Here is a 21,709-nt window from a genome sequence, read left to right as displayed (position 1 = left end):
TGCAATAAGAGTCAAGACTATATTCAATTTTTCCATCACTCTTTTATAACCCATACATTAAACCCATACATTACACACAACCGGGGAATAAGAGGGCAGTGGATGGTAAAATAGAGGGATGCTCAATATCACATCAGCAGCTCCAGCATTACATAGCTACAGAACACACACAATCACCTGGCTCTTCCAGGGATTGAACTCCAAGTAGTATGATTTTGGAGCAGAACTATTTTAGAACTAGTGAGCTCTAAGATAGTCATTGGCACAGACTGCAAAATCTGACCAGGGGCAAGGAACCAGCAAGGGTTCGAATCGGTCAGACTAAGCAAGTCTCTGTAGCTTTCCAACACAAGATTGGGGATACTTAGCAAAGAGCAATTTAAGCTCAGCTGGAGAAATAATTTCTTCATCAGCTCTGGCGTCTGCCTCTCTTACAAGTTGAGGCCGGTTCAAGGCAAGGGAAATCCAAGCACCACTGCAGAAAGAAACAAGTTCCAGGCCAGCAATGGGTTTGATATTTACATTGAAGAGAGGCAGGCTCAAGGTCAGTCTGCAAAATAACTTGTGGCAGAAGAAGAAGAAGAAGAAGAAGAAGAAGAAGAAGAAGAAGAAGAAGAAGAAATGCAGACAGCTTAATGAAGGGGGGAAACTGCAGCTTCCCAACCTGAGTAGAGCAATCCTGAGACTCAGTACTTGGTTAAATGGATGGACAGTAACAGTTTTCACAGCACCAGCGTTGACCAGCAGCTCAGGCCACAGGATGAGAGAAAGGGCGACTATAGCTGCTGTCTCCTCAGCACTGAAAGAGCGAGGCCTCTGGGCGGGCAGGCAGGCGGGCGTCAGCGTCCTCTATGCTCCTAGAGCAGCAGGAGCTTGGCTTAGTAACCTCTGCCATCACTCCCGATGCGTTTTCATACTCTCATTACTTGAACTTTCCCTAAATGAAAACAAAACAGACCGAAACTTTAAATCACGAGTTAACAGGGATTACACATCCTGTATTCCTCCAGCATCAGATCCCCATGAGCACCAATTCCATCATCTGGAGGGGCTGGAAGGCAATGGATAAATCAACTCACCACATTGAGAAGTGCGAGGATCCATCTGGCGTCCCTCCATTCTGCCCTCCCGGACCTGAGAAGGAGAAGAGAATATTGTTAGTCAGGAAGACTTCTCAACTGGCAGTCCTTTGACTCCAAATAGATCAGCTGGTAATCAGTGGCGGCTGCAAATCCAGCTTCCTTTGCGAACACAATTCGAAATCAAAGGAAATGCTGCTGATGTAAACAATACTGAGGTCAGGTGAAGCAATGGGGTGGCCTGCTATAAGACCCCTTCCTATATTCCTAGACACATGAGAGGATATATAGTTTAATCCTGACAATTAACTGATCGTTAGTTTGAAAAGTTTTGACCAAAAAGATTACCAAGAAAAGTATGTAACGGATGAAAATAAAAATTAATACCAGTCAGTTATTCCAAAACTCTCCCCCAATTAACATGACCTCAGTTTTTGACAAGAGAAAGGTTGGATAGTAAAGGTCATTTTTAATATGATTTTTTTTTAGTCCAGTTCACACAAACCCTATTAAATTAAAGCAGATAGATTTAAGGTGAATGTCCCATTGAAGGCAGTAGAACTAAATTGGCTTAAATCCAGGCACTGGTTAAACCAGTTAGTGGATTGCAGTCATAAGCTTCTGTGACATTTGTCTTTGACACATGACTCTTAACTTGGGTGCGAGGAGCAAAACAGATGTTGAAAGAGGTGGAAAACATACGACACAATATTTGCAACATATTGCAAATATTGCAAACATATGTTGCAAATATGGTGTAGTAAGTTTTCTACCTCTTGGTCAAGACATATGCCTAAAAATTAGGGTGCAATATAGCTACTGTTACTTGTTTGGGAGCCACTTTATACTGCAGGTTACAAAGACAAATCACAGCAGAATACAAATCACACACCATTATTTCACGCAAGAAAAGTGGTTAAACAGCTCTTTGTGTTATGATTATGCATCCCAGCAGTTGAGGAGAAGGACAGAAGAAATACTCTTATTCAAGCACCCAGCAGTCTCAGTCATGTATTACAAAAGGAAGGAGAATCTTTCTGGAGGTGTATTTAGGGGATCTGCTTGTTGGGCGTTTTATGGGGCAGGCTTCTTCTTTTGTGCATGGAGGGGGGAGCTCCCCCCCCCCCAGCTATGCCCATGGGGTCCCTGATGTCAGCAGAGAGAAACCCAGGTAAACAATTGCATCTGGGTGCCAGGCACATAGCAAAGTACCTTTCAAAACTTGCCCCCTATCTACTATCTCACCAGGGTCAGTTTAGGACCTGGATGGTATCCAATTACTGTACAATTCTGGAGTCAGTCAGCAGCAGGATATGTAGAATTGGTATTCAATGTGGAACTAGGAACAGTGCCCAGCACGGCTGCTGTTGTGGCCCAACATGACAGGACAAAAAGGGTCATCTAACAGACTTGGACGGTAACAGAATTGGCCAGCAACTTGTTTTAGAAAGGGCCACTTCAAAGAGAGGATGGGCCCTTAAACCAGATGGGGCCTCCACTGTGTAGAATAGTTGGCTGTTGCAACAGAGCTTGGCAGCCATCTCCAAAGCCCATCCTTTCTTTCTTTCTTTTTCTTTTTTTAGTCTTAAAAGTGGTCTGCCTCCAAGTCCACTTGCCACGGCTCAGCAAATATGCGCCTGCATCACAACCGGGGCAGCCACTGTTCATCCATAAGGGTTGCATTTGGTCTGGGGACTCGGGCACCGACCCTTAGCAACCTGCAAGGTCGAGGCTTCGAGGGACCCAAGAGAGCCGGGAGAAGAAGCGCGAGGCGTAGCCACGGGGTAGGAAGCGAAAGAGGAGCAGCAAAACAGAGGCAGCTACCCCGGGGCGGGGATTACGCCGAAGCGAGAGGAAGCGCTGGGTGGGTCACGCGAGGTAAACAAAGAAGGCGGCGGCGGCTGCTGCTGCAGCGCCCGCCTCGGAAGGGAGCCCTACCTTGCCGGTAGTAGAGACCCGTGACGGTGTTGCCGTAGACCCGCCAGGCCACCTGGATGCCGAGCAAGCTCACCAGCAGCCAGAGCAGGAGCAGCTGGAAGAGGGCGGCGCGCAAGTCCTGGGCCTCCCAGTCCGACATGAACTCCTGCCAGAGCCAAGTGAAAGCCCGCAGCGCCTTCGTCGGCACCTCCCACTCCGCCGGCCCAGAAGCAGCAGCCGCCGCCGCCGCAGCAGCCACCGCCTCCTCCGCCGTGGCCGCCGCCATCCCACTCGCAAGGGCGGCGGGAGAGGGAGAAGCGCTGCGCCACAAGCCCCGGGGAAACTGTCAGCGGCGCCGCGCGTGCGCCCCAGGGAAAGATCCAGGCCCCGCCCCGCGCGGCTCTCTTCCCGCCTCCAGTTCTCTCCCCCTCCCACCTCGCGTGCACCGCTTTTTCCACTGGGCGCGTTTACTCGGGTGCAAGTCCCCGTTATGCTCAATGGGACTTTCTTCCTGGTGCGGATCTGGTTAGGATCTCACCCTTATAACCCGATCCTGTCCTATTTTGCCCGCGAGTAGTTCCATCTCCCCCCCCCCCCGCTTTCAAAGAGGTTCGGGTGAAACGGGCGCAGGGCTGAGTTGCACAACTTTCCCGATATATTGTTATTGACTTTTGCTTGCTTGCTTGCGGCATTTGCAAGGCATCACCTTCCAGGCCCGGCGTGAGCTAGCTAGCTGGCGCGACGAGGGAAGGCAGGTGCTGTATAATCTTAGGAAACACTGCTCGAAAGAAAGCACCACACTACAGTACCGTGAAGCAACGCCCCCGCCCTTCTGTGAGAACCTTTTGAAACTTTCCCTGAAATGGCTTCGCTATTTTTCGTAGCCAGGGGTGACAACTTGAACAAAATATTGTGGGGGCCCAAGATAAACCCCACCCCGCCCCTCATAATGGATCACATGACGCAGAACGCACACATCAATTTTGGTGGGGCGCGGCCCCCTCAAATATTTTATTGTAGGGGCCGAAGCCCCCGCGGCCCCCAGAAGTTGGCTCCTATGTTTTTGGAGGTCTGCTGCCAATTAGTGTAGAGAGCAGCACTGAACTATGTCGACCTACATATGGTGGGAGCGCGCCCGGTTCATGAACCAGGAGTTCAGCCTCCCGCTGCCCCAGTGACTGGAAATCAAGCAGATTGGGACAACCAGTTTCATTAAACTGTACAAAGTACAAAGCCGCTACCGGGAGACCCTCCCACAGCGAGACTTCGGCTGCGTCTGGTTTTGACTCTCTCTTCTCCTCGCCCGCCCCTTGATTCAAGGGCTACTCATACTGCTTTGGTTTCAGAGTAGGACTAGGAAGGAAATAAAACAATAATGAACGTGGGCTAATGGCCATTCTAAATACAGTACTGCCTTCAATTCCTGCTCAAAGTCGCTGCAAAGAAACTGAGCCACCGCTGCGCCATCCCCTGGCTGCCGGGAAAAAGACCTCACTTTCACTTTCGTTTGTCTCCGTTAGGGAGGGAGAAGCCAGACTTTGATGGGTTGGAGAGGATCCTCAGTAGCGTTGCCGTCACCCTTGAGGCGCTTGTGTCTTTGCGTTAGAGCCCCAAGTTCAGGTGAGGCTTTAATTTCCCCTTGGAAACGATCATTAATTTTCTTTCGGGGTGGTGCTGCAAGTGAACAATATCGCATTTTATCCTTACAAGCAAGAACACAACGTGGAATAAAAGGTAAGCTGTTGAAATTCCTGCATCGCAGGGGGTTGGACTAGATGACCCTTGGGACCCCTTCCAACTCTACAGTTCTGTGATTCAATGAAAAGAAAACAATGACACATGTCAATGTGGAAAGCCAGTACTGAGATGTCTATGTTATGCAGGTAAGTATAATTGCATTTCTGTATTTAATCAGGAAGACCATATTTCTCTCCATGGTATGGGAAAGGAGTAGGTTGTTATCTGAAACATAAGAAATTATGATCCACCAGGTAGCATAGAAATGTTCCACAGGTTCTTCATCTTTCATAAGGCAAAGTTTATGAGTTATCTTCTTGGTGATTACAGTATTCCATATGTTTTCATACCATGGTTGAAGGGATAAGCCATAAATATTCTCCCACTTTTGAGCTATAGACAATCTAGTGGCTACCATGGGTGTAGCCAGGATTTTGGCTATGCCCATGACTGCTGCTAAGAATCAAGTTAATGAGCATTTATTTTAAGGTGAAAAAGAAATATGAATTCTGTGGTGTTCTGCTGCAGTGCCTCTTGTGGACACTGGGGGATTGCAGATCTGGAAGAACCCAGAAAAAGCATCTTTTCTCATGCTTTGCGTTGCTTGGTGCTGCAGTTACACACTAGGATGCCTCCCTTCTCTGTTTGGTTTCTTGGGGCCAACTTTGTGTTACCTGGTCAGGTTTGGGCTAAGCTAAGATGTGGCAGCGGCAGACAGAAAGGTGGATTTCACACATCAATTTTACGGCTATGTTCAGGCTGCTGTGGTTATTTATGTATTTTATTTATTAAATTTGTATACCTCCCTTCATCCGAAGATGTCAAGGCAGTTCACAGCATAAAAGATCAGTCCCATTTACCTTGGTATTATTCCTTTTGAGTAGACATGCATAACATTGCACTGTCCATTGCACACACATACTGTACACCCACTCACACACATGAGGGCAACGTTTTAGTTCCACTGTATGCCTCTGAGTGCCATTGGCTGGGAATTGCAGGTGGGAGAGTATTGTTGTGTTTGGGTCTTGCTTGCAGGCTACCCACGAAAATCTGTTTGGCTAGTTTGAGAACAGGGTGCTGGAATAGATGGGCCAATGGCTTGTCTTGCAATTCCCAACAACTGGTATTCAGAGGCACAATGCTTCTGGCTGTGGAAGCAGAAAGGAATTTACTCAGCTTTTTCTTTCTGATGGGCAGGAGCAGAATGAGTGCCTCAATGAGCCTTCCTGAGATCGACGAGGACCTGTACTCTCGCCAATTGTAAGTCTTGCGACACATTACATAAAAGCATTCTAGCAGAGCTGAAAAGGGATATCGACCAGGATCACCTCCACACCTCTACTGTTTTTTTGAGAAGGGATTCCACAGCATACTGGGAACTTCGGTTTGTCCAATTAAAGTGGATTAAAACACCCAGGCCCAAGAAACCCACTGTAACAACAATCAGACTTTTTGCAGTTAGGAACATGGTGGAATAATGATTGACTGATGGGAGGAAGCAAAATACACCACAGTCACTACCACAACCAAATCAAGATGAATGCTCATTCACATATAACCTCCCCAGAAAAAATCAGAACTAATTATAAGCAAAGAGCAGACATTGTATAACCTGCATGCCATCCTTGTGCATGGAGATTGGGATGCATGCTCAATAAACAGATTGTCGGGAGGAGACCTGGGTGGCTGAAAATGATCACAGTGCTATGACTGGGGCAAGATGTTACAGAGTGAGCAGTGATATGAATGTATTTTGTTGGGGAAATATGGCAGACTAAGCTGAACTAAGGTATGTGTGATGGGGGCCACATATCCTACTTGGCAGAGAACAGTCCTCTAGTTGATTGTGTTGCTGTTTGAAGAGCCGTCCAGGCTAATAGTAAAGACCTGAAGTTGCCTATCATCAGTTAGTACCTGGCTAGCAGACCAAGCAAGCACGCAAGTCACCTTGGTCTAGTTAAATTCTGAGGGAGGATAGCTTTGTTTCAAACTGTGAAAGGGTTCAATCAAGCAGTGTCAAATGACAAAAATAATAATAAAAAATGTATGCTTCCTTACTTCTTAATACCCACTGGTGGTGATATGTTAGTCATTCAGCCACTGCTGTATTCCATACATTCCAATACCATAAGTCCAGGTCCAAACCCTCCACTGTCTTCCAGCTTTGTACAATGGCTAACTACACTGCAATACCCGGGAACGGTAACAAATCTTTGGATGCATGTGTAAATTGTAATTTTCAAACATGTTCAAAAGGAACAATGAGAAATCTACCAGCTCATTCAAAATGATTGACATTTCTTGCATTGCTGCAGACCAAAAATGTACCACTGTTGGACATTGCCACCACATATGCATGTATGTGCCCTAACACCTATAATGCCTCCAGCAGTTCTTGGATGTTCCCACAATCATATGGGAAGGCTGTACTGGGGCTCTGAACCATAGGTGTGTTTATGGTTTTAAGAGTGTTTTCCAGAACATGTCCCCTTCTAGTATTCCACTGTTTATTGGTGATCAGGGCAGCTGGAAAATGCTTTTTAAAGAATCTGGGGCTGGAGCAGCAAGATTCTGTTTCTACTCCCATCGTACACCCCCCCAATTATTTCTAAAATTGAATCTGCACATATAAATTAGCATGTGTACATTTCATGCAAATCTGTGTCCTCTTGTTTGTGACCCATTTCCTCTTTGGGGGTAATATGTTAGTGACTACCATAGCTGAGGTGGGGGCAGGTACAAGTGGCTGGCAAGGGGAAAGTAGAGGTGGAGTTTAAGGGAAGCTGGTGAGGGAATTCTACTGTCCAGGACTTCATAACTCACCATATTTCAAACACAGAGCTGTGCTTTCCCCCCTAGCTATGTTCTGGGCTATGAGGCCATGCAGAAGATAGTGGGAGCAGCTGTGCTGGTCTCTGGAATGAAGGGCCTGGGGGTGGAGATTGCCAAGAACGTCATCCTTGCAGGAGTGAAATCTGTCACTGTCCATGACCAGAGTGAGACTCAGTGGAGTGACCTTTCTTCACAGGTATGCAGCCCAGGGTGAAATCCTATATCTGCTCAATGGTGTTCTGAGTTTACATGTGTAGGATTGAACATGTGAGAGGCTTTGCCTAGCAAACAAGGAAATGTGGCACAAAGTCCTCTTCCCTTGATGGCACTGTTAACATACCCTATGGCTTTTTTTCTATCATTTTTTCTATCATTGTTGCATTCCTCTGGGCCACCCCCCCCCACTTCCTTAATATATATTTTCGGCAGTGCCTCTCTGAGGCAACATCCTATACATGCCAAGTCAGAAGCAAGCTCCCCATCTTCCTACGTAAGTGTATAGGATTGCAACCGTAATTTCCAAATTAGGACCTAGTAAAAGGAGCCCAGGATTCTATACCAAGGTTATATATATATATATATGTAGAGAGAGAGTGTGTAATAGTCAAGGTATGAAAATATAGACTGCATACATTTTCCATTATTTGATAAGTTCTTGTGTATGACGTGTTTGCTAACAAGTCCTTCCAGAGCTCACACTGGGTATCTGTGGTGACCTTGTTGTTGACTCTAGTGATTTTGTGCCAAGCTATTCACATGTATTCTTCAATCCTATATTGTTTTCATATAATTTTATTCTGAAACCCAGAACTCTGTGAGAACTCTAGGCAGAGCATACTATTAGTCCAAATAAATTAATCAATATGCTGTCGTGACAAAGGCTAGAATCTATCACTTATACAGCAAATTTTGCTTCATTTGCCCTTTATGTCCCAACATTCTATATTAAATCATAAGTCACCTGAACTTTTGACTGATCCCAGTCTATAGCCCACTGTAATAATAACTACAATTAGATGCCCCCCCCCACAAAAAAATATTGGTAGTTTCATGGCTTCCAGCATAATCTAGTCATGAGATTCAAACAAGGTTGCATAATTTGGGAAGTCTGGTGAGTCAGTTGCTGCTATTATTAAAAGTAGTCAGAACTGGAAATGCTGCTACATTAGGCTATGAATTTCACAACAGCTTGTTTTGAAATTAATTTTAAAACTCCACCTTCTGGTACCCTGGTTCTCACAAGAAACACAGCAAGGTGCCTTATACTGACTCAGACCATTGGCCCATCTAGTTTATTATTGGCCGCACTGACTGGCAGCTGCTCTTCAGGGTTTCTGTACTGAAGTCTTTCCCAGTACTACCTGGAGACTCCGGGGTTTGAACCTGGGACCTTCTGCATGCAAGTCAGATGCCCTACCAATGAGCTACAGCCCTTCCCCAATGTTCTCAACGTCTCCTTCAGTATATTTGGTTTCAAAGACTGGAGTAGCATGTTTGCAATGTTGGTTTAACAACATACCTATCCTAACCTAGAATCATAGAATCATAGAGTTGGAAGAGACCACAAGGGCCATCGAGTCCAACCCCCTGCCAAGCAGGAAACACCATCAGAGCACTCCTGACATATGGTTGTCAAGCCTCTGCTTAAAGACCTCCAAAGTAGGAGACTCCACCACACTCCTTGGCAGCAAATTCCACTGTCCAACAGCTCTTACTGTCAGAAAGTTCTTCCTAATGTTTAGGTGGAATCTTCTTTCTTGTAGTTTGGATCCATTGCTCCGTGTCCGCTTCTCTGGAGCAGCAGAAAACAACCTTTCTCCCTCCTCTATGTGACATCCTTTTATATATTTGAACATGGCTATCATATCACCCTTTAACCTCCTCTTCTCCAGGCTAAACATGCCCAGCTCCCTTAGCCATTCCTCATAAGGCATCGTTTCCAGGCCTTTGACCATTTTGGTTGCCCTCCTCTGGACACGTTCCAGTTTGTCAGTGTCCTTCTTGAACTGTGGTGCCCAGAACTGGACACAGTACTCCAGGTGTGGTCTGACCAGAGCAGAATACAGTGGCACTATTACTTCCCTTGATCTAGATGCTATACTCCTATTCATGCAGCCCAGAATTGCATTGGCTTTTTTAGCTGCCGCGCCACACTGTTGGCTCATGTCAAGTTTGTGGTCAACCAAGACTCCTAGATCCTTTTCACATGTACTGCTCTCAAGCCAGAAGTATTGAAATATTGAGCCCGGACATACTGGAATTAATAATCTGAATAAATAGGCACATTTTTGCATAATTTATTGAAGATATGGGAAAAGCTAGTGGCAATTCAAGGTGCTGAAGTCCTGCTCCTTGACCACTGGAATCCCTGACAAGTTTCTCTCGGGACTCCTGAGATTTCACTAAGCATTGCTCTCACAGTTTTAAGCCTATGCTTGCAACAATTAGGACAAGAAGCTTGGTTTTTTTAAAATAACAAAATCATCAATAAAAGCTGATATTCTCACAATGCTCTTTTCTGCACCCTGTTTTCTGGTGCAATCACATAATGAATTGCAACCCGCCCTATGCTGATGAAGAAATAGGCACACTCCCTTTTTAAAGCATATATCTGATGATGGATGGAGTCTGTGAATGGAGCTGGAAGCCAAATTCTGAGTCTGCTCTAAGCCAACGTAGTACTGAAGGCCTAACTGCGTGTGACATTGATAATGCGATTTGTGGTGGCGTTTTTTTTAAAACAACAACAACACACAATGTGTGGGGAGGGGCATTTCCCCCCCCATAGATCACAGAATATGGAGATGGGAGGTTTAAGCCTTCTCTCCAGCCATAATCTCTCTGAAACCCCCCTCCCTGCTTGTGTTAATTACCATTAGGGGGGAAAGCTCCCATTGATACTAAAGAGTGACTCCCCCCCCAGTGTGCTTAAACCTGCCTTCCCTGCATGCTGCCATTTTTGAAACAATCTCCCACCTGTGCTCAGGATTGAATATTTTTTAAATATTTTTAAATTTTTTTAAAATAACATGAATAAATATTCATGTTAAATAAACATGATTGCTAATGGCATTGCTAATATCCTATGTACTGTAGCTGGGTCCGGAATTTGGTGGTAGGGCAGTGGGTAAAAGAGTAAAATCCAGTGCTTTTTTTTCTTAAAAAATATATTTAGGGGTACTCTCATTTTGACTCAAGAAAATAACCGTTTTATTGTTCAAATCGGGGAAAATAAATACAGTAAGTGGACAAAAGTCCAAAGATTCACAAAATGTTTAGGGGTATGCGTCCCCCTGTGTTCCTCCAGAAAAAAAGCACTGGTGAAATCCACTCAGCTCCACAATGCGATCCTCCCCCACCATCCTCACTCTTAGCATTGCTGTTTCTCTGCAGTTCTATCTGTCGGAGAATGATGTGGGGCAAAACCGAGCTCTGGTCTCCCAGTGCCGCCTTGCAGAATTGAACGCACATGTCCCTGTGCATGCCTATACCAATGAGCTGTCTGAGAGCTTCTTGTCTACTTTCCAGGTAAGGACAGAGCTGTGTGTCTCATGTCATGGGAGTGACTCTAGTGATGATAAAAAATCAAACTCACATCCACACTGTCCATTTAAAGTGCATTTCCCCCACCTCTAAAGCACATGACTTCCCCCAAAGACTCCTGGGAACTGTAGTTGGTGAAGGGTGCTTGAGGGGAAGCCACAGTTCCCAGGATTCTTTGGGGGGGAGCCATGGGGTGCTGTGAATGTGACCACTGTTTCCAGTGCTTCAGCAGGCTCTGACCTACATCAGCGGGAGAGCTTTTGCTCTTTACCCAATGAAAGCAACAAGCCTGTTGCCCATGCCCAGCTGTTTCTCATAGTGATGATTTATGGCCTAGTGATCTTCAAGTGCCACTGTTTTGTTCTGAGGCTGCACCTGAAGCTCAAAGTGGGGATCAGCTCTCATGTCTGTGGTTGGTTGGGATAGCTGCAGTGTGTTGGGTGGTGTTGTTTCACAGCAGGGTTATCTCATGGGGCCAATTATGTACATAAGCTGTGCTCAGAAATAACCAACCAAAATGTCATAAACTGAGCAAGCTTTCGAGACCTCCAGAGATCTTCATCAGATTGGTTGTTGAAGCAAAACAGATGGGGTGAGGGGGAAACTGGCTCAGTATTGATGTTGAGAAATTCTGCCTGGAGACAGGGAAGCCTAGCAACAGGTGGTGATTGGCTCCAGGATTTACCACTACATGACCCGTAGTCATTGATGGGGAACAGAGAATCTGTTTGGAAAGTGCTCTCTGTCGTGCTGTTTCTTAGCCCCTTACGTTATGCAGATCACTAGTCTGATACCATTCTGCACCAAACTTTACAGGTTGTGGTCCTGAGTAACTCACCCTTGGAGGAGCAGCTGCGAATCAGTGATTTCTGCCACTCCAAGAATATTTGCTTTGTCCTAGTTGACACCAAGGGCCTGGCTGGGTAGGTGTTGGGGCTTCTGTCCTTGTCCTGAGGCTGGGATGTTGGAGTGGTGCAGTGATTCTCGGCGGAATAAGAGGTGAACTAAGAATTCGTAAAAGCTGCCAGCATTCTGGCTGGGCACCTCAGGGTAGGGATGGGGGAGAGATTTGATTCAATTTGCATTTAAGGGTGAACTCAATTGAGTTCGTTTTTTTCTGAAACAAGATATAAACCCAAGCATACCCGTCCTTCAAAATTTGCACGTCTTTGAATTTGCCATTCAGTTTTCCAGCCAAGCACTGAGTACAAAAATGCATTTTAGGCATGTCCAATTAACATGTGATCACCCACACGTGGGTCCTTTTGGACCCAGAAGAGGAAGGGGGCGCTTATACGTACTCCCCCCCCCCACGGGCAAAGGAGCCTGGAATGGAACCTGCGCATGAAATGATAATCACCTGTAAATTGGTAAAGTGTGCATATGTTAGTTGAAATATAAAAAATGGCACTATATTATAATAAATTGTTTTGTTTTAAAATGTGCATTGTTGCACACTGCCCCAATCCCCAAGCGCTGTGTGATTCCAGGGGTTCCCGTGCTTACCCAGGGTTCAGTTTTCTTTGAATGAGGGACAACAGAGACAGTGGTGTCTTTATGAGATATGGTTTGTTTACACATATATACATCCTGAGCCTATGATGGAGGGACTCACAGCATTAGCACCCCAATATGGTCTTGCTTCTCCCATAACTATAGCCTTGCATTCCAACAGAAATCAAGCCTGGCTCTCACTCCGTTTCTGGTCCAGCTCATTCTCCCCTGGCTTTTGCCTGGCTAGTTCAACAATGGAATCCTCCACTAGATTTTAACCTTTTGCTGGATCTAGGACCCCAGGCATTAGAAGGGACTCAGGTACCATGCAGACTAACCCCCTTCCAAATTCTCAACTGTATATTAGAATTTGCACTAATATTCCAATTAATTTTTGTGTGGGCTTTCAAAAAAATACTTGCAAACAGAGGTGGAAATTTGGAGAACTGAACTTAAAACTGGAAAATGGATAGAAAGTGAAATTGATACCTTCATCCTTCCGTAATGGAGGATGAAGGTTCTCTGAGCAGGTAGACCCCATGGGTGGAAGTGAAGGGGCTTTCTCAGGGTGGAGCAGTGACTGAGTGTAGGGAGGAAAGCGAAGTAGAAGTCTGACTTCTTGAGCTTTGGTCTTTTGGCTCCAGGCAACTTTTCTGTGATTTTGGAGAACACTTCATTGTGCACAATCCTTCAGAGGATGAACCTGCCTCTGCTGCCATTCACCACATCACCCAGGTAATGTCTCTTCACCCAGATAACATCTGTCTCCTGCACTTTATTGCCCTGCTTGTGTCACCCTTTCTGAGCTCATGTCCTTCACACCCTGGATTGAACATGCCTCCTTCCAAAGAAGCCCCCAAGATGTCTTTCCAAGCTTGGATAATAATAATAACAATTATTATTTATTATTTATACCCCACCCATCTGGCTGGGTTTCCCCAGCCACTCTGGGCGGCTCCCAACAGAATATTAAAAACACTATAAAACATCAAACATTAAAAACTTCCCTAAACAGATGGAGTAACCATCTAATCAGATGCAGGCAATCCTTTGATCTCTCAACCAGAGTCTCCTGTTTTCATTGCTGTGTTGTTTTATTGTGATTGTTTTATTGCATATTTTAATTATGGACAATTATATTTTAATGTGTTAATGCAATTGATTTATTGCATATTTTAATTATGAGTATTTATATTTTAATGTAACTGTTTTTTCTACTTTGTAAACTGCCTAGCAGCTTGCTTTGGTATTAAGTGATGTATTTAACCGTAGTATTAGCAATAATAATAATAATAATAATAATAATAATAATATACTCTTCCTCCAGAGTAACCCTGGCATAGTGACTGTGGCGTGTGACAATGAGGAGAGACAAGGCCACCGCTTTGAGGATGGTGACTGGGTGAAATTCTCCGGGGTTGAGGGGATGACAGAACTCAACACCTCCGAGCCCTGCATCATCCGTCTGAAAGGTAACGGGCCCTCTGTTTCCTCCTTCTCCTCATGTCTCTAGGTACAGTGCCTGCCTGCACACAGAAAGTGTCCAGAGGAGAATAGGAGGACAGATGTGGATCAGGAAGATGGACAGGCAAAGATTATGAGAGTGGAGTTTGACAGAAGGATGGGGTGGCACTGCGTTGTGGGGAAAGAAGCATTATGTCACTCCTATTAGGAACCTTGTGGGACTTCGCTAGTGAGTATGAAAGCACCTGATAGGACAAGAGACCTCCAGAAGAAATGCAGAGAATGGGTTTATATCATTTTATTTGACTTCAGCCCTATTGAACAACTAAGAGAACAGACCTAATGTTTGTGATCTGTGTCTGTTTAGGAACCTGCAGCTTGGAAGTTGGAGATACGTCTTCTTTTTCTCCATACAAATATGGTGGGATCATCACCCAAGTCAAGATACCTCAGAAACACTCCTATGTATGTTCTCTTCTCTGGTGGTGGTGAAAAAAAGTGGTTATTCTTTTCTAGCTAGTTCATAGGAGGCCAAGATGGGCAGAGCTTATTGCCAGGGCTGAGCATTTTAGCTGGAGGACTCAAACAGGACTACTTCACCAGGGAAGAGACCTCAAAACTGCTGTTCTAGAGCCTGGGTGCAGAACGCCAGCCTAGGCAGCTAGGGAGAGGGTCGAGCTCTGTGCTCTGCATGTTGAAGATCCCAGGTCCAGTCCACAACATCTGCAGAAACAGCTGGGAAAAGCTCCTGTTTGAAACCCTGGAGAGCCACTGCCAGTCAGCACAGACAGTATTGAGCCAGATGGGCCAGTGGTCTGGCATGGTTGGTAAAGCTCCTATGTTCAGCTATGGTGAGGAGAGGCATTTCTTGAAGTGTGTTGCCTTAAGGCAGGAATGGGGAAATGCAACCCAAGGGTCACATTATCTCCTGGACAACTTTCTGAGGCCCCCATGTCAGGGGTGGGTGGGTTGAGACTCAAAAAGTGGGTAGGGAAATGGATTCTGTGGCTTTTTCTTTGTACAGTAGGGTACACCCAGGCCACGCAAAGGTCTCCACACTCAAGGAGGATGCAGAGCAGGGCACATGAAGAGCATAGCCTGAGGAGAGGACGGGGAGGTGACTTGGAGAGGAGGCCTAGCCTGAGAGAGTCCTGAGGGAAGGACAGTGATGTCTAAGGAGCTATATTCAGCTCCTGGACCTGAGTTTCTCTGCCTCCTACCTTAAAGAGAAGGATGTGCATTAGGTAGTTCTTCTACTGTCCACTAATCTCTCTGTATTCCCAGGAATCCCTGCGTACCTCCAGGGCTAATCCTAAGATCAGGATCCCGGATAAGGGGAAACTACCTCGCTGTCGCTCCCTCCATGCGGCCTTCTGGGCACTGCATGTCTTCCAGAGGGAGATGAAGCGGCTGCCTAGGCCCAGGAATCAGGCAAGTCTCCCCAGTTGCCTTTGTTCTTCTTAGCAATCCCAACCGGCCTCCCAGGCTTCCTCATGTTTCCAACCCTGAGCAGGATATTGTCTCCTTCCGCAGAGAACGTCGTTACTTTTCCTGCAAGTAGCTCATTGTAAGCCTCCTCAGATATACTCTTTTCTCATCTTTGCTCCTCAACAGGCAGATGCAGACAAGATGGTGGAACTGGCACAGACCGTCTCTGTGAGCAAGGAGGAGGAACTGCAAGAAGACCTGGTGCGGACATTTTCCTACGGATGTTCTGGTGACCTGAGCCCTATCAATGCCTTCATTGGAGGCCTGGCTGCCCAAGAGGTGCTGAAGGTGAGTGGCAGACCTCTGTGAAGAAGGAAGGCAGCTTTTTGAGCTGCTTGGAGGTCACTTTCCATGAGGCATCTGTGTTTCAAGAAGCTGCTGCCAGCATGGGGAATGTGTGAAATACTAAAGTGGTTCGAGTGTGGAACAAGGGTTCGAATCCCTACTCAGCCATGAAGCTCACTGAGTGACCTTTGGACAGCCACTGCCTCTCAGCATAATCTACCTCACGGGGTGGTTGTGGGGATAAAATGGGGGAAAGTGTGTATGCCACCTTGCGCTCCTTGGAGGAAAGGCGGGATATAAATGTTAATAATAATAATACAGTGGTGCCTCGCAAGACGAAATTAATTCGTTCCGCAAGTTTTTTCTTCTTGCGAGTTTTTCGTCTTGCGAAGCACGGTTTCCCATAGGAATGCATTGAAAATCAATTAATGCGTTCCTAGGGAAACCGCCTTCAGACCAGGTCCGGGGACAGTCTCTTCTGAAGGCTGGGGGGGGGGAACAAGGGCTTTTCTTCCCACTGCCAGCCTTCAGAAGGCTGTTCTGAAGGCTGGCGGTGGGAAGAAAAGCCCTTCTTCCCACCTCCCGCCCCGCCAGCATTTTAAAAGCCCCTGCTGTCCTGGGGAGATTTTAAAATGCTGGCGGGCGGGAGCGAAGCGTTCGCTCCCGCCCGCCAGCATTTTAAGATCGCCCGGGGCAGCGGAGACTTCTCTGCTGTCCCGGGGAGATTTTAAAATGCTGGGCGTCGGCAGCGAACGCTTCGCTCCCGCCCGCCAGCATTTTAAGATCACCCGGGGCAGCGGAGAAGTCCAGGACCTCTTCTGAAGGCCGGCTGTGGGCGAAAGTCTTTGCTCCCAACCGCCAGCAATTTAAAACAGGTCCCCGGAGATTTCCCTATGGGCTTTCGTCTTGCGAAGCAAGCTCATAGGGAAATTCGTCTTGCGAAGCGCCTCCAAAACAGAAAACCCTTTCGTCTTGCGGGTTTTCCGTCTTGCGAGGCATTCGTCTTGCGGGGTACCACTGTAATAATAATAATGTGGTAGCTAAGAGAATGAGGGAGGCCCCAGTCTGAGGCTGTGTTCACACTTCCATATAGTATACACTCACTGTGTTTCCGGGGCCTGGTTTTTAATCTGCTTCAACACCAACTTCACACTTGCTGGTGCCCTTTAGTCATTCCTAATCCATCTCTAGCCAGGGTGTGAACACCTTTGCATAGGGTAAAGACATCCCTGCCCGTCCACGCCCCCTGGTGTGTACAAACAGAAATGAATTTTCACACAATGAAGCTGTGGTGGCATGAGCAGCTGTGGGGGGGGGGCAGGGGGAGGTAGGAAATGCTCCTGAGGGGAAAAACCAAGAACTTCATCGCAGTCCAAGGCGTTTTTGTGAACACACTTTTGAGTCTCACCTGTGCCATGAACTCATTTGGTGGCCTTAAGCAAATCACTACCACTCAGCCTGTTTTCCAATATGTGCAAACTTCTGCAGTAATAATACTGATTTACCTCACAGGGTTGTTGTAAGAATTTCCATTAGATAACACATGTGAAATTCTTTGAATGCATCACAGCACAAATGTTAATGATTGTTATTTTTCTGTTATTTATTTAATACATGCACGCACGCACACACACACATGCACCACTTCATAAAAGAATCCTTTTAAGAAGTTTACATAAAGTGTTCATAAGGAAATACAATAAAACTACCAATAAAAGCAACAGATTTTAAAAAATAGATATTATAAAATCATATATATATAGAGGGAGAGGTATTACGTTTAAGTAAGAAGCAAGGAGCATCCTGAAGCTACCCAAAGGACAGGCTTCCTATCAGGTATGAGTGAATCACCTGAACATTTCCTGATGGAGCCCAGAAGTGGCAGGTGCTTGAGTTTCATGCTCAGAAAGGCACTTGCCCTGTCCTCTGTGACCCATTTGCTTCTGTGTCACTTCTGAGTTCAGGCTGCTGCCTGTCCTCTTTTGTAAACCAATCTAGCTGGTTTTCTTCTGGATTTGCCAGTTTAGGATCATCAGCTCACAGACTCAGCTAGGCAGTTTTAAATGAGTGCAGGTATGTGGCAGCTGACATGCAGTTTTGCAACAGCTACTACTTTGGATCATCTTATACAAAGGAAAGAAAACTGTTTCGTTTCAGTGTTAACTTGGGAATCGTCAGACGGGGCACACCTGTCCCTTTATAGGTTATTAGAAGTGCCAGGTGGTGACTGTCCAAATGCCTTATGCTCAGGGCTGATTCCATGTTTCAGGGGATTCTCTGCAAAGTGTCTCCTGGTGGGCCCACTCCTCTCTCAGAGGGCCCTGGGGGGCTCATCGGACTGCAGTGGCAGTGCTCTAAGCCAGCAATGGGCACCTGTGCCTGGCCTACTTTTTGCTTCCCCACAATGCTCCAGAGCAAGGCCAGGTCAGAGGAAATTATGGGGAATTAGGGGAAACGGAAAGGTTGGCTAGATCCAATCTGCATGGGGTGCAAAGTCAGGGGAAAAAGATTTTAGGGGGGCATCAGGAGTGGGGTCCTGACAGCTGTCCAAGGATACCACATAGTGATGCCACTCCCGTTTGGGTTTCTGTTATTTAAACCTATAGTATAATTCCTGAAGAGCTACATAGAGCTTCTGAATCATGCAAGTTCCTCTTTGTGTATTATACTGGAAGTGTGCAAAGTGCAAGGATTGAGTGCTTATGCATCAGGAAATAGCTGCTTGCACAAATTATTGCTAACTGCTTCCCAGCATTTTCAACGATGGGTGGGGGATGTCATTTCAATAGTATCCTTCACTTGCTTTAAACCTTTTCTTACAAGCATTTATTGTTTAATAATTTAAACAAAAGCATACTGATATCAGGCTGCAGTCCAGATCCCTGGCTGGCAGCTGTAGGGCTTGACAGAGATGCATAACCATCGCTGCATCTTCAACTCTGCTGCTTGCACTTCCCGGGGCAGACTGAAGTGGGAGGGAAAACATGGTCCTTCCAGGCACTGGCTCCCAGACTGGGATAGCAAAGAGACCTGAATTGGACCTGTTGCCATCATGTGATGACAGCAAGGCTGACTAGATCCAGCAGACAGATCCGGTGCCTGCCCAGCCACCCCTGAAACCCCCTGTTTCATGGGTGTTTGTTGGCTCTTGCCAGTTAGAATACTACTGGTTGTAGCTTCTGCCCACCGTTTGGGCAGGCACTGTGAAGCTTCACTTGTTGGTGGGGCTCCTCCACCAACTGTGGAGCTAGCTCAGTTGGTAGGGCATGAGACTGTTAATCTCAGGGTTGTGGGTTCGAGCCCCATGTTGGCCAAAAAGATCCCTGCATTGGAGAGGTTTAGACTAGAGGACCCTTGTGGTCCCTTCCAACTCTTTGATTCCCCCTGAGCCAAGCAGGGCTGGGTTAAGGAGGGACAGCTTGGAAGTTTGGACAGCCAATCATGTTGGGAGTGGGAGTGGCCCAGGCCTTCAGAAATGTATATAAGCAGTTGCCTTGCCCCCGTTGTCCAGTTCTGTTTGTTCAGTAAATGTTTTTGCTGTTATCACTGTGTCTTGCCTTGTGGGAACCCACCTACACCATTACCTACTTGTCTTTCATCTCTCATGCATAGGTAGTTTTTGCTATAACTTTGGTTTAGGGGGTAAATCAGAGAAGGGATATGCAGTGGATTATTCTTCATAAACCTTATTTTTGTTCACTTACGAATGTAGTGTTTTGCTGCTGCTGCTACTTTATTTTGCTTTTTTTTTACAGTGTCCACCAAATGGCATCATAAGCTTTGAGGATTTTTGAAAGTTAGGTTTCTATCAGCTAGTTCCCTTATCTCTGTTCAGTCAGCTGTCGTTGACTGACTGAGAAAGAGATCTTGGGGTCTTGGTGAAATTGATGAAGATCTCTACCTAGTGAGTGGCAGCTGCTGTGAAGAAAGTGAATTCCATCTTGGGAACAGTTAGGAAAGAGAATTCGAAAATAAAACTGCCCATATCCTGATGTCATCACTTGGAATGCCATGTATAGTTTCTGGCCACCTCATCTCGAAAATTATATTGGAGAGCTGGCAGAGGTGTAGCAAAAGAGGCAGTCAAAATGTTCATTGGGCAATGAAGAATGGCTATGATGCTTGGGGCTTTTTAGTTTAGGAATAAGTAGGGGCATGATAGAAGTATATAAGATTATGTTTGGTGTGAGGAAAGCAGATAGAAACCTCGAGATTTAGGCTGCAATCCTTACACAGTCACCAGGGAGTCAGGCCCATTGACCGTGGTGGGGCTTACTCCTGAGTAGATGTGCGCAGGGTTTGAGTTGTACGGTGAGTGGTTTTTGGCAGCCACAACTTCAATAACTACTTCAGTACTGGCTCATTTCCATATCTGTGGCACCGAGCTTTCCCATCTTGGCACCTTCTCCCCTTCCCTTCTGCTTTCTCAGGAGCAGATCCAATTAAATATGATTAAAGGGCACGTTGACAGCTGGGAAATCTCTGGCTCGAATATTACACCTGCTTTCTCAGCTCACTGGTGGCTTTAGGCAAACCACGAGATTGCAGGCTCCATCTGCAGCTGTGAGGAGATGGTAGTACTTTGGAGCAGGGATTTGGGACCTGTAAAAGTCCAGATGTTGCGAAACCCCACCTCCCATCATTCCTGACCATTAAACATGCTGGCTGGGGACTGGAGCCCAACATCTGGAAGGCCACACAGGCCCTCCATGTGTGCCTTGCATGGTTTTTGTAGACATTAGCGAGCGAGGCCAAACTCAGTGTGATGTTTATCACATAGGTTTCCCTTGAGTTTGCCTTTTCTTTCACAAATTACCAGTGCAGAGCACCTGATCAGGATCGGGACACTGGCATGCGGTGGGAGTGGGTGGGAGGGAGTGGGTTTTAATAATTTCCCACTCCTCACACTGTGGTCCCATTCTGGATTGTGCGCCTGCAACTTGCATTGGGAGAGAAATGTTTTCATTTGAGTGCTTTGAACGTTCTTACCACAGTCAAAATAAAAAAATTCCTTCCAGTAGCACCTTAAAGACCAACTAAGTTAGTTCTTGGTATGAGCTTCCGTGTGCATGCACACTTCTTCAGATACACAGTGTATCTGAAGAAGTGTGCATGCACACGAAAGCTCATACCAAGAACTAACTGAGTTGGTCTTTAAGGTGCTATTGGAAGGAATTTTTTTATTTTGACTATGGCAGACCAACACGGCTACCTATCTGTTCTTACCACACTTATAGAAAAGCATAGTTTATTGGTTGCCAAATATCTTGGGGTCTGGGCCAAATCTGGGACTGACTGCTGAAGATCTTGAAGCACAGGTTGGGCAAGATATTAACATGCTGTTTTCCAGAGTGGAATATCTGATTCTCTTGAGGTGTTAAATGACAAGACAAGCTGAAGGGTATCTGGGTTGCCAGGAAGGGTGGCCATGTGACCTACTTTGCAGGGAACAGGCCTCTGTCTGAAGGTGTCCTCTGTTTGAAAAACTGTCCAGCCCATGTCTGGTTTCAAGATACAGAGAACTGCAAGAAGGGGGAGCTGGAGAGGCCTTGGAGTTGGCCATCAGCAGTGAGCAGCAGGCTGAGGGGGCACAAAGGGTCACCTGGTCACATTCTTCCCTACCATGGTGAGATGTAATGCTTGCTGTTCACAGCAACATACTGCCCCGGACACATAGCAGTTGTGGCTAGTAGCCACTGATAGCCTTTCCCTCCATGAATTTATCTAATCCTCCTTTAAAGTCAAAGTGGCCACAACTGCTTCTTGTGGGAGCGAGTTCTAGGCTTTCAGCTATGTGCTGCGCATGTGTGTTTTGTACTGAATGGATCCAAAATATAATGGGGGTGGGGAGAAGAAACGCCTCGGAT

At 46.2% G+C, this 21,709-nt stretch overlaps 2 protein-coding genes and 1 long non-coding RNA gene across 6 annotated transcripts in view; 1 reads left to right on the top strand and 2 right to left on the bottom strand.

Annotated features, from left to right (window-relative positions):
- Positions 1-619: 619 nt before the first annotated feature.
- Positions 620-3,353, bottom strand: TCTA (T cell leukemia translocation altered). Its single transcript, XM_082213126.1, has 3 exons — positions 3,018-3,353; positions 1,080-1,134; positions 620-937 (listed from the first exon to the last, which is right to left on the bottom strand). The coding sequence occupies exons 1-3, from the start codon at positions 3,280-3,282 to the stop codon at positions 895-897; spliced, it is 363 nt and encodes a 120-aa protein (XP_082069252.1). The 5' UTR covers positions 3,283-3,353; the 3' UTR covers positions 620-894.
- Positions 3,354-3,437: 84 nt separating this feature from the next.
- UBA7 (ubiquitin like modifier activating enzyme 7) overlaps positions 3,438-21,709 on the top strand; it is a 48,901-nt gene continuing 30,629 nt past the window's right edge. Inside the window, exons 1-11 of one of the 4 annotated variants that reach the window (XM_082213109.1) lie at positions 3,438-3,510; positions 4,517-4,730; positions 5,934-5,996; positions 7,596-7,764; positions 10,962-11,096; positions 11,928-12,034; positions 13,250-13,340; positions 13,933-14,077; positions 14,437-14,534; positions 15,354-15,504; positions 15,688-15,845. In XM_082213109.1, the coding sequence (XP_082069235.1) occupies positions 5,941-5,996; positions 7,596-7,764; positions 10,962-11,096; positions 11,928-12,034; positions 13,250-13,340; positions 13,933-14,077; positions 14,437-14,534; positions 15,354-15,504; positions 15,688-15,845 (1,110 nt within the window). In that variant the 5' untranslated portion in view covers positions 3,438-3,510; positions 4,517-4,730; positions 5,934-5,940. Of the gene's footprint in view, positions 3,511-4,381; positions 4,731-5,933; positions 5,997-7,595; positions 7,765-10,961; positions 11,097-11,927; positions 12,035-13,249; positions 13,341-13,932; positions 14,078-14,436; positions 14,535-15,353; positions 15,505-15,687; positions 15,846-21,709 lie in introns of those variants that run through there. The other 3 variants (XM_082213111.1, XM_082213110.1, XM_082213112.1) reach the window with 3 other exon arrangements.
- LOC309526841 lies at positions 11,975-19,777 on the bottom strand. Its single transcript, XR_014216979.1, has 3 exons — positions 19,697-19,777; positions 16,947-17,088; positions 11,975-12,094 (listed from the first exon to the last, which is right to left on the bottom strand). It is a non-coding gene; the product is annotated as an uncharacterized lncRNA (long non-coding RNA).

The sequence above is a fragment of the Podarcis vaucheri genome (assembly GCF_965113315.1).
Source record: "Podarcis vaucheri genome assembly, chromosome: 2".
Taxonomy (NCBI): Eukaryota; Metazoa; Chordata; class Lepidosauria; order Squamata; family Lacertidae; genus Podarcis; species Podarcis vaucheri.
This window is presented reverse-complemented; position numbering and strand designations above follow the sequence as displayed.

What these genes read in the sequence shown, in the direction of transcription:
- TCTA (XM_082213126.1), bottom strand. Translation starts at nt 3,282, where the DNA reads ATGGCGGCGGCCACGGCGGAGGAGGCGGTGGCTGCTGCGGCGGCGGCG. An exon ending in GGGTCTCTACTACCGGCAAG is followed by an intron (nt 1,135 to 3,017) that starts GTAGGGCTCCCT and finishes TCTCCTTCTCAG; the next exon opens with GTCCGGGAGGGCAGAATGGA. An exon ending in TCCTCGCACTTCTCAATGTG is followed by an intron (nt 938 to 1,079) that starts GTGAGTTGATTT and finishes GTTTTCATTTAG; the next exon opens with GGAAAGTTCAAGTAATGAGA.